The 12,289-nt window shown below is 38.7% G+C and overlaps 1 protein-coding gene across 2 annotated transcripts; it reads right to left on the reverse strand.

Moving 5' to 3' along the window:
* Positions 1 to 4,749: 4,749 nt before the first annotated feature.
* LOC149197499 (putative pentatricopeptide repeat-containing protein At3g13770, mitochondrial) lies at positions 4,750 to 8,116 on the reverse strand. Of its 2 annotated transcripts, XM_089405863.1 has the most exons (3): positions 7,792 to 8,116; positions 5,302 to 7,684; positions 4,750 to 5,164 (listed from the first exon to the last, which is right to left on the reverse strand). In XM_089405863.1, the coding sequence occupies exons 1-2, from the start codon at positions 7,894 to 7,896 to the stop codon at positions 5,339 to 5,341; spliced, it is 2,451 nt and encodes an 816-aa protein (XP_089261989.1). In that variant the 5' UTR covers positions 7,897 to 8,116; the 3' UTR covers positions 4,750 to 5,164; positions 5,302 to 5,338. The 2 variants fall into 2 exon arrangements, with proteins under 2 accessions (XP_089261989.1, XP_089261988.1); XM_089405862.1 differs by having other exon boundaries at positions 4,750 to 7,684.
* Between the last annotated feature and the right edge of the window lie 4,173 nt (positions 8,117 to 12,289).

Consider the following 12,289-nt stretch of genomic DNA (forward strand, 5'->3'; position numbering starts at 1 on the left):
TGGAAGGACAATCTCGATGATAGTGGTCTCCTTTGCAAATGACACATGGAGATTTAGGCTTGGACGGTGCAGTGTGTGGATTTTCGCTAGATGATGCCCGGTTACCCCTTTTCACCTTTGGCTTCTTCTTCTTCTTCTCTTTCTTCTCCTTCCCCTTCTTCTCCTTCTTAGTTATTTGATTTTTGGCTTTACCAGCTTCATCAAGCGAAGAGGAAGGAGGAGAGGGAGAATCGGACGAAGTAGAAGGTTGGGGGGTAGCTTTGGTATCATCTAGTTGCTGACTTGATTGTTCAGGAATCGCGATGTTCTGAATGACGGAGGTCAAGAAGAGCCATACGGGCAAGCCAATTGTCAATCCTGGAAGTGACAATGTGGCCATATGGGGTGCACCAACATCTCCCCAAGAGGAGAAAGGACTAGGATTTCCTCCAAGGGGAAATCCTTGGTTGGTGGACTCCATTTTTCTCAACCTAAGATCAACAAGGGAACCGTGACGTTATTCCGATTAAAATAAATTTTAGACGCTTTGACACAACTCGTTTTTTCAATTTTTAAGAGTCGAAAAAAAACAAAAAATGACTCTAGTCGCCTTCGATTTTTAATGAGCCTGAAGTGACAAGTGCTCAGATGAACCTTTTTCTTTAAGGAGTCTGAAAAGGAACAAAAGAGACTACTCTGGAAATCTAGAGAGAGAGATTACCAAACCAATCGCAAAACTGCAGAATACTTTTTACGGTACAGCAATCAATCTTCCCGAATGTTGTGTTCAATGCATTGCGATCGATAGGGCGGTAGACACGGCTTCCTATGGATAAAGGATATAGCCTATTGTGGTCTCCCAATATATACTCGACGGTACGTGGGAGCACAAGTTCGTACTGGAACTTGTCGTCTCAAAGAGGAGGAATCACCCAACCAACAATGAAAGCGACAGTTACCAGGCTTAATGACGCCGGAATACGTCTCTAGCCTAGACTTCTAGATGTTGTGCGTTAGGTTCCAAAGCGTTTTTATGTTCATTGAATTTATTTTACAGTTGATCTTTCTTAAGAAATTTTCCTTTCAGGTTCACCGCGTGATGTAGATATATAATTCTTAAAATGCAATCTAAGATGATAAACAATCGTTTAATCTTCTTTTTGCAATGAAAATCCTAGCTACTAAAGAAAGAGAGATGATATTCTTTCAACATAGAGCAGAGAGCACACACTAGATGCACTGTCCTAAATCAAACCAACAAGCAGTCTAAATGAAAATGCACATGCATGTTTTTGTTTTCAGCTTTCTTAATGTGTGAATGACAAGAAGAATGCTAAGTACAAATTTGAATTATCTTTTCAAAGCGACAGTGCTAACAAATTTCTTTTCAAAAAAGAAAGGAAGATAATGACGACACTTTGCTATTTTGAATTGAAAACTGCTTTCGACACTTGAAAAACTACTAATTCAAATCAAATACAAGAGTAACTGTATAATCAATCGTCCAGAACAATAGAATTTTTTTCTTTGACTAAAAACGACATTTGCGACACTTTCAAATCAAAAGACGACAGTTTGATTATGCTACTTTTTTGTAAAAGAGAACTGTAAATGGCGCACAATACATAAAAACATTCACAGTTCTTTGCACAGTGGAGGCGGAATGACGGTAAGGAAGGGAGTTTCCACAGTGGTATACTGATCACAGACAACAAAACTTCTGAATAAAGTTGAAGAGAGTGAACACAGAAACCAAAATCTGAGAGCAGAAGAAGTCTTGTCTGATCAGCGCACCTGTAACACAGGGAAAGTGCGATGTAGCGCACCTACTGCACATGGGAGGTGCGATGCATCCAGATTCCCAAGAGGAGAAAGTGCGATGGTCCAGGGACGAGACTTCAACTGGGTTCTGGGTCACAGTTTGCAGCTTAGTTCAGGGATTTAGGCCGAGCAAGTGATGTTTAGTAAATATAGATCATAGGGGTTGATCTAATGAGGTTACTAGAGCCACCACTAGGACAATTAGAAGGTTCGCAAATCGATTGTTTAGTTTATAAACAAAACCCGGAGATAGACTGAAGCAACATTAATCTACTTTGCACTTGCATAGCAAATGCAATTCGAGGGCTAGCTGGCTTAACTTCAGGCTCTGTCTGTAAGTTTATAAAACAAACAAATATAGACAAACAAACAATCTATTCGCTCCCCAGCAGAGTCGCCATTTTGTTATCATGAAATCTAGTGTCCACTCGGAACTGCTAGTCCCACTAAGACTGGTAGCTATCTTAGAAACAAACAAACTAAAACTACTTTCGTTTTCCTTTATGAGAAGTAGATAAGAGAGGAATGAAGGACACCAACTTCAGTCTCGCGCTTGGTTCCTCTCCATTCTGACAGAGCCTTGCCGCTTCTCCTTCGTCTACCCAGCTTCAAAGAGCACCTGTGGAATCAAAGCAGCATAATACTATCGAAGAATAGAGATATACAAGTATAAACAATATAGGACCAGATATATATTGACCACACAAATGCATATATCATCAAACATACAATAATGTGGAGGAAAACTTGAATAACTTTATTAATATCAAGAATAGCAAAGAGGATTACAACCAATTGTTCTAATCCAACGTCATCCTCTAGCATGAAAGCCCTTCTTTCACCTCATGAAAAGCTTAGATCACCAAACACTATGATATTCCACCAAGAAACCAACAACACTTCCTTACAAGATACAAAATTCCAGCCTCTAGATCTCTGGGATGAGGGATCCATATATAGATGATTGCAGGGGGGTGAGTCAGCTTCTGGGATTTTGATTCGTGTCCTCTCTCTGATAGTTCTTGATTCCACTTGGAGATTGATGATCTCCTACTCATCCCTGGGCGAATTTAGAGAGGCAAATGTCATAGGAGAAGTTTCTGGAAGATTCTATGATCATCCACCTCGCAAACTGTCTCTGCCATTTGTCCACTCTCGCCCATCGCACCTTACAGAAGGGCTTTTCAGTATGCATCTCACCCTTCACACTGGGCAGGTGAGATGCATCGCACCCTTAACACTGAGCAACCTGTATGGTCCAGTTTTGACAAGTTCTGAGCAGTTTCCTGTGGAGAACTTCTGGGAGATGATGTAATCAGCTGACCTTGTTCTTTTAGGGTATGGAACAACACTTTTAAGAACTTAAGAGCCCTTGGTTTATGGACATGTATGATTGGGGTTGTAGTGCCCAAAAATGTCTATAACACTTCTTTGCCATGGTCTTAACAAAAATATACCCTTCACTCAAAGAAAAATAATTGGTTAGGCATGCTAAGCATTTTCTACCATATTATAAGGTTGAGGAGATGAATCTTCACTCCAACCAGAATCATCATTTAGGAATGTTGAGCTTTTTCAATTTCTACCATATTACAAGGTTGAAGAATCCAAGCCTAAAGAATTTGAGCTAGATGATGTTTATGTAGCTTTTGTTGATGATCCAATTTCTAGTAGTGGTGAATCAATGATGACTTTTATGAGTAATCATGTTAATATGTGTTTTGCAGTTAGTCAACCTTGAGAGTGAGCTCAATTGGTCGAGTCCTTGTTGTTAAATCATCTTCGCTATTGAGAGATCGCAAATTCAACTCTCTTGACACCCTTGAGGTCAAGCTCTGTGGTTGCGCTGACAATAAGTGATCCCTTAAGGTTGATCTGCCTCGTACAAATATTTTGTGGTTGTAACGGTCACCGATCTTCGAGGTTCGTGAACCACGTAGAAAAAGAAAGTGATTTGTGGTAAGTGAATGACCTAATAGCTTATAGCATTGTTTTTTACTCTACATGTCACTTAGAGTCTCATTGATTATGTATTTTGTTATTGATGTGTATTGTGCTCTATACTATTTTAATATATTCACCTTTATTATTATTTTATGTATTTTTGTCATTTGGTTCATTGAATTCGGTTCCGATTTGAAACCAAATGAGCAAACTTTTTATATTTTGTCACTATCATGGTTTGCAATCTTAAAAATATTGTTTATAAGAAAAAAAATTACTATTTTATGTATTTATTTCATTTGGTTCGTTGAATTCAGTTTTACTTTGAAACCCAATTAGATAGATGGACCAGTTCAAAACCCAGTTCTAGCTTTTAAAATTATCAATAAAACTATATACAACATTTCTTTATTACAAGTTTTGAGTTGTTTTTGAAATATTAGACTTGCTCGAGTATGGTTTAAAAAAGCATCCAAGCGCAGTCATGAAATTGTGTACTTGAGGAAATAGCTAATTAGTCAAGTTGGGCAATGTCATTAAGAATGGTATATTTAATAATAGCGCGAATTTTAGTTATAATTTATAAACAATCTGATCAATTTTAGTTATAAACAATCTGATCAATTTTAGTTATAGATATTGAAGCTATGACAATGTTTGATTCCTAGTTTCTCCACAATAAACGTGTGGACCGTAGGCCATGTTTTGTGTCACGAGTTTGTATTTGCATCTGTTTCATACATTGTATGATAATATGGCATGACGATTTATCTGCATGCAGTTAAATTTATGCTTTGATTAAAAGTTTGCCTGAAGTTTTGTTTGATTGGTGTCAATGTTCCCATGATATCCTGGTTTGAATGGGCGTGGATTTCACTTGCATGTGTATTGCAAAATACTCTCTCAGTTGTTATCTCGTCTGGTATGTTTGTCAGCCATCATTTAGATAACGGTTAAAAAAATCAAACAAATATGAAAAAATGCCTATAACAAAATCAATAGATATAAAATCAGAAAGAGTATTCTCGTGCACAAGAGAATAAACAAAATCTTCAATTCCAATTTCAGAAACATCAATCGGAGATGCAAGGAGAAAAATAGACTCTCTGTTTCTCTGTGTTTGGGAAGGAAAAGTAACGCAGGAATAATATTTGACCTGTAAACCTGAATTTCTTCAAGATATACACTTTGCATGCCGGTTCATAATATCAGTCAACCACAAAGGAACATGGGTTGAGAAATGTTCCATATGATACATCAAAGCAGAAGAAACTCCCATGAACTGATTTTTCTTTTAGTGCGATTTGAGATACTACAAATGGTCCCTAGGGCAATCAGGTAGTAGGATTTGAGGATAGTAGAAGAGTTGGTAGGAACAAACATGGAAACAAGGGAGAAATCCCACACAGCAATTCAGGGCCTGTAAAACAAAAGTGTAGCCATTGTCAGGCCCATGGATGAGAGACTGAAAATGCAACAATATTTCAAAGGAAGGCATGATTGATGGTCTAAAAACTATCGATAGGAGAGAAGAAATAACGGCCTTATGATGCTTACCAAAATGAAAGTGATAACATGTTACTTATTGAATCATTCACCAATAATCTCCACAAGAACAGCAGCCTTCTTTGAAATGATGAAAGCGATGGGTGTCCCTAACAACAATTTCTCGCCCTACAATCTTGGAGATGAACTTAGTGGCAGTGTGACAGTCTCCACACACACGAAGGTTCTTAACAATTCTGATAGTTGTGTTTGGGGGTGTACTGATAAGCCCAAATGCAATGGCTAACTTCTCGCTGTGATAAGAAAGAAAGTGCTCCTTCTTTTCCTCTGAGACATCATGCAGTACACAACTTGTATCTGGCACATACCCTGCATCCCTTATTTTCCGGCTCAAATCATCCAACTTCGCATAGATTTCCTCTGTTTTTGGATGTGATCTGTCTCTTGCAACAAACGTATGCAACATACCCTTGACCTCAATTGAGCTGTGTCCTGGCTCCTTTTTCACCATCCTGTCTTTCATCATTTGTCGTACGTGTGATACAGCAACCCACTTGCCAGCCGCAGCATAAATGTTAGAAAGCAGCACATATGTCGCATCATTTTCTGGTTCCAACTCAAGCATACGTTCTGCTATACGTTTTCCCAACTCAATATCACCATGGATTTTGCAAGCACCAAGCAATGTTCGCCACACCACAAGAGAAGGTTCAAATGGCATTTGATTGATAAACTCCTCTGCTTCAGTCAGGTGTCCAGCACGGCCTAGGAGGTCAACCATGCAGGCATAGTGCTTCATTGTTGGTATGATGCCGTGATCTCGACTCATGGAATTGAACAGTTCACGACCTTTGTCCACAAGACCTACACGGCTACAAGCAACAAGAACACTGACAAAGGTGATGTTGTTTGGTTTCACTCCCTCCTGTTGCATTTGCTTAAATAGTTGAAGAGCTTCCTCAACATATGCATGCTGTGCATATCCTGTGATCATTGCAGTCCATGTGGAAACCTTTCGTTTTGGCATTTTGTCAAATACATTGCGGGCTTCCTCTATGCTCCCGCATTTGGAATACATGATGATAAGGGCATTACCCACTTGCACCTCTGACTCAAGTTCTCTATTGATTATTTGACGATGAATCTCTATGCCCTTTTTCAATGCTGTTAATGTTGCACAGGCACTGAGGGCACTGGTAAAAGTGAATTGGTTCGGCTTTACGCCAGCCCTTTGCATTTCACCATAGATTTTCAGAGCCTCTTCCGCTTTTCCATTCTGGGCATATCCTGTAATCATTGAGGTCCATGAGATTACGTTTCGCTCCACTCTTCTATCAAACAATTTGCGTGCGTCATCTATGCTATTGCATTTAACATACATGGTAACGAGGGCATTCGCCACGGTCACTTCAGAATCTAGACTGCTTTTCACAATTAATGCATGAACCCACTTGCCCTGTTCCAAAGCTTCTAGGCTTCCACATGCTGTGACAACGCTCGCAAATGTGTACTTGTTTGGCTTCAACCCAGCCAATTGCATCTGGTGAAAGATTTCAAGGGCATTTCCACCCTGTTCATTCTGTGCATATCCTGCAATCATTGCACTCCATAAAACAACATTTGGGCTGGTCACTTCATCAAACACTTTGCGTGCATCCTCTATATAGCCACATTTAGAATACATGGTGACAAGTGCACTCCCTGTGTAGACATCCGAACACAATCCAATCTTAAAAATGTAAGAATGAACATTCTGACCCTTTTTCACATCTGCTAAAGCTGCACAGACCTTAAGAACACTAGCGAACATTGACTGGGTTGGCTTAAACCCGGCTTGTTGCATCTGAGAAACCAATCCAAGGGCTTCCTGACCTTCCCCACACTGAACATATGCTGCAATAATTATGCTCCAAGAAATAGCATCTCGTTCTGACATTTTGTCAAAACATTGGCGTGCATCCTCCAAACTTCCACACTTGGCATACATGTTGACAAGGCTATTTCCTATTAATGTGTCCAGCTGAATCCCAGATTTTCTGATATGGGTATGCACTCTTCTGCCCCCTGGAAGATTTTTCATCTCGGCACATCCTTTCAGAAGACTCACATATGCTCCTGCATCGATCCCAATCCCTTTCTCTTCCATGAGCGTCAAAGCATCAAGAGCCTCTTTCAATTTCCCCTCCTTAGACATTCTACCAATTTCCTCACTTCCAATGCAAAAACCCACTTTGTCTTCCTCATGTTTTTGTTCAGCACCCATCTTGTTTCCATATGTTCTTTGCTTTTCTTCAAACCCAATTCTAAGGGCAGTGGCAGTGACCTTCCCAATGCCCAGGACACCAATATTTTGCAAGTTCCCATGGCTGAAAATGCACACACATGTGGGTTGTACATTGAATTTGACATGGATTTCTTTCCTTCCCAGAAAAGGCTGCTCCCATTTGTTCAAATCATAAATGCAACAATAAAAAATTCAGAGCTTTGAACAATTTAAAATCCTTATTAAATTTCTTCATGGATTGGAAATGGTTATCATACCTTGTTGAGGGCAATATGGTCTGTATGGAAAGATCTTTGATGGCGGTATTGATAACAGCCCTGCGCAGTGTAAATGGGAATGGTAAAGAAGCATGCTGGGGCCATCTTTTGGCTTTTGGGATAGTAGGCGTGGTGCCACCATTAATCAGTCCTTCCGCACAAGGCTTGGATTGCGTAGGATTTCACTTCGTATAACGTACCACACATTACGACACAGGAAAGATACCAACTGATGTAATGGACGACTAGTTCTTTTTAATATTGTTTGTGTCTCAGTGGAATCAGTAACAACGCAGATCAGTAAACTTCTATAAATTTTGTTAAATTACTGTCAACTATGTGAATGCACTTGATATAAAGGATTGTTAACTATGCGAATGATAGCAATGGATGCAAAGGCTTTTTTTTCCGCAGTAAAAGGTAGTTTTTTAATATATTTTCCAAGTCTCTTTTACTTGAATTTAATTATAAATTGAATAAATTATAATTTATTTCATATGGTTGAGTTGATATATGGAAGATTATTTTAAGAATGAATACAAAAATAAATTTTAAATAATAAAATATTGTAATCTCACCAATCTAATTTTTGTGGAAAAAGTTAAAAAAAAAAATCTAAATTACTTAAATAAGTTTACTTATTACACTGTTTCAATATTGTTGTTTATAAACTGTGTTAATAGTGTTGTCTATCAATAAGATTGTTAATTAATGAGATTAATATTGTTTTCTAGTAATAAAATTGTTTTTTTTCATAAGTAGGAAAATTTATCATAATTTAGATGTGGTCTGTAAGGAGGCAGATTTTCACTCCGGCGAGATGCCTCTATATCAGGTAGATTGCCAAATGCCTCTATCTACAAAATCTTACCCAAACAAAAATAATTTTAAAACATACTCAAAGCCCTATAAAATTGTTAATCAATAAAAATAATAAATTTTATAACTTTTTTACTGATCATCAAAATTAATAAACTTTATAAATTTTAGCTAATCAATAAAATCAATACACTTAATAAAATTTAGCATACAGATTTTCAGAATTTGTAAATGTTTTTTTCTAGGACAATTATGTGGAATGTGGGAAAAGTGACATTTCGGTGGACACGCTCCACCCATTTTGTCTGCCAGAAATGTGAACATGTTCCATCCAATGTCTCCATCCATTATGAGTTGCCACATCAAAGATTTTCTAAAATATTTGTCAGGCCAGGGTAACTCCAGGTTGAACGGGAGAAAAGAACTGATGTCTTATTCATTAACTAACTCATGTTTATATACAAAAATAAAACGGATCAGTTCATCTTCTAGATGACTGTCCAGTTCACCCATCCGTTTCGGATTAGGTGTCAACATTCCCCCCCTTAATCTGAAGGGATGTTGGTGAGTCCAAGCATCGTTCTGAATCTTTCAAGCTTTTCTCTTCCAAGCGCTTTGGTGAAGATGTCTGCAATTTGCTCGTTTGTGGAACAATGACGGAGATGGATTGTTTTGGCCTCAACATGATGTCGGATCAGATGATATTTAGTATTGATGTGCTTAGTACGATCATGGAACTTTGGGTTCTTGGCCAACTTTATTGCAGATGTGTTATCAATCATGAGTGGAGTTGATTGTATTTGTTTTACTTGCAAATCTTCAAGAATTTTCCTGAGCCACACAATTTCTTTCGTTGCTTCAGCTGCTGCCACATATTCTGCTTCTGTTGTGGAATTTGCTGGTACTGATTGTTTGCGTGATCTCCAGGAGACAGCTCCTGATCCAAGACTCATAGCATATCCTAAAGTAGATACCCCAGTTTCTTTGTCTCCATCGAAGTCTGAATCAGAGTATCCAATCAAGTTGAAGTCATCCACCTGTGTATACTTGATTCCAAGGTCTTGAGTTCCCTTCAAGTACCTTAGAACTCTTTTTGCAGCAGACCAATGTCCCTCACAAGGCTTTTGCATGAACCTGGAGAGGATTCCAACAGCAAATGAAATGTCTGGTCTGGTAGTAGTGAGGTAGATGAGACTTCCTACAAGCTGTCTATACTTTGTTGCATCTTCAAATTCCTTTCCTTCAATAGATGTGAGCTTCAAGTTTTGTTCCATTGGAGTACAAAGGGGATTGCACTCTGTCATGCCAAATCTGTTTAACAAATCTCCAATGTATTTCTTTTGAGAAAGAAATATGGACTTTGGATGTTGGGTTACTTCAATGCCAAGATAGTAATGAACATAGCCCAAATCAGTCATTTCAAAATTTTTTCCTAATTCTTTCTTTATGGATGCAATATAGCTTTCATTGTTCCCTGTCATTAAAAGATCATCTACATATACCACAAGATATACAACTGTTTTGCCAACTTTCTTGACAAATAAAGTTGCATCATCAAGATCAAAATGTTTGAAGTTGAGTTTCAGAAGATGCTCAGTTAGTTTTTCATACCAGGCTCGTGGTGCTTGTTTGAGGCCATACAAGGACTTCACAAGTTTGCATACTTTGTGTTCATGTCCTTTCACAGCAAATCCTTCAGGCTGGGACATAAAAACATTCTCTTTTAGGTCTCCATTCAAGAATGCAGTTTTTACATCCATTTGATGGACTTTCCAACCGTTCTGAGCAGCTAGTGCAAAGAGTGTCCGGATTGTTAGGATATTCCGACACATAGGATATAGTTAAGTTCAACTTGGTCTAGTATAGAGTTAGGTTAGAGTTAGGTAAAGTGTGTTTCTTTACCGTTGTACATTTTGTAACTTACAATCCGACGATCACGATATGTAGTGATCCGACGGTTCACTCTCACCTCGGTATTACCGACACTTGATCCGTGGCTTGACACCCGATTGGTCCATGAGTTCTATTTAAAGCGCATGGAGGGTCATTGTTCGGGTAATCCGTGCATGAGAGAAGCTTATGTAAATTTTCATTCTTTGATTAATAAATTGTCTGTAGTACCCACGTTGGGACAGGCCGTGGACTGTTTCCCTCCTTGCACTCTGAGGGTTTTAACCACGTCAAAAATACTGGTGTATTGATTTGAGATCTGGTTGTGAGCGGTGTCCTTTTGGTATTCTTTCTGTGGAACTTACCCTGTAAATTCCTACATGGTATCAGAGCTATTTGAGGGCCGCGTCCGTTGGTGATCCAAATCTGAAGCTGGTAGAACTGCATGCGGCTGTCGTTTCCTAGATCTGCTGTTTCTGACTGCTTTCGGGCCGAGAGGACTGCTCTGTTGCGTTCGGAGCATCTGTTCCAGTGAGGAACCCCTTTCGTTTCACGCGAAAAGGTTTCCGGTAGCCCTAGCTGCGTCATTTTTCAGATCGAGAGGTATACAGTGTTTTTTGCAGTTTACTGTTATTTTCTCTCTGCTTATTTCGGTCTCAGTTTATTTAGCTTTTTTTTTAACCGGATCTATACCTTTCATTTCTGCGTATGCTCTTTGCCCTGCGACTCTGTGCGATCTGGGCAAATCAGAAACAGAAAGGAAGGATTTTTCTCATGCGTATGCTCTTTTCCCTGCACCTTAGTGTGATCTCGGAAAATCAGAAACATTGAGAAAAATATTTAGTTTTTCGGTTAAAGCTAACTTTGAGGTTTTTTTTTTAAATTTCTAGTTTTTTGGCTAAAGCTAACTTCGAGCCGTAAGGTTCGTTTTTCTTTGCATATTCGTGTTGGGTTTTGTGTTTTGTAGGGAAAAAGAGCTTTCTCAAGACAAGCACGCAAACCAAGGCCCCCCCCTCTCTCTCTCTCTCTCTCTCAAATTTTTTGTATAGATCAATTGGTTCAAAGCTATTTTAAGAGAGTAGAGGTCTTGGGTTCAAGTCTCCATTTTGTGGGGGCGGATTTTTTTCATTCCCGCACATTCGCGCACTTTGCCGGCAACGTCAACAATTTTTTTTCAAAAAGCCATAACTTCTTCATCCGGAAGCCTTTTTCAGAGCCGTTTTTTTTAAAACCGCCTATTTTTTCGAGATCTATCCATTGGAACACTTACTTTCAGCATCTTCAGCTTCAGTTTTTAAAAAAAAAAATGGAAAGTCCATGCCAAGTCATTCTTGACAGCACTAACTACTTCCAATGGGTAGCCTACATGGGAGATTTACTTAGAAGTAAAGGTCTCTACAGAATAGCCACAGACCAAGAGAAGAAACCAAAAGATGAAGACAAGGCGGCAAAATGGGAAAATAGACAAGATCAAGCACGTGGTTTGATAGGGATGTCTGTTTCTCCTGATCTTAGATTCCACATTGCAGAACTTGAGACTCCTCATGAAGCATTAGAAAAACTTGCTAAAGTTTTTGGAATTAAAAATGAAATTAGAGCCCATCAACTTGAAAATGAGCTGCTTACTTTGGATCCTAATAATTTTTCTTGCATTGAAGATTTCTTGTCCAAATTCAAGACCCTTAGATATCTCTTGGAAGGTGTTAAAGTTAAGAAAGAAGATGGTAACCTTATTTATTCCATCCTTACTAAGTTGGGACCAGCCTACTCTGTATTTGTTTCCACTTTC

The sequence above is a fragment of the Pinus tabuliformis genome, chromosome 2_2 (assembly GCF_031772625.1).
Source record: "Pinus tabuliformis cultivar Carrire ecotype Pingquan chromosome 2_2, CPIR1, whole genome shotgun sequence".
NCBI lineage: Eukaryota > Viridiplantae > Streptophyta > Pinopsida > Pinales > Pinaceae > Pinus > Pinus tabuliformis.

Bases quoted from the DNA above. Each gene is read 5' to 3' on its own strand.
- LOC149197499 (XM_089405863.1), bottom strand. From the start codon at position 7,896: ATGGCCCCAGCATGCTTCTTTACCATTCCCATTTACACTGCGCAGGGC. The intron at 7,685-7,791 runs GTATGATAACCA...AAATGGGAGCAG, and splicing joins ACCATATTGCCCTCAACAAG to CCTTTTCTGGGAAGGAAAGA.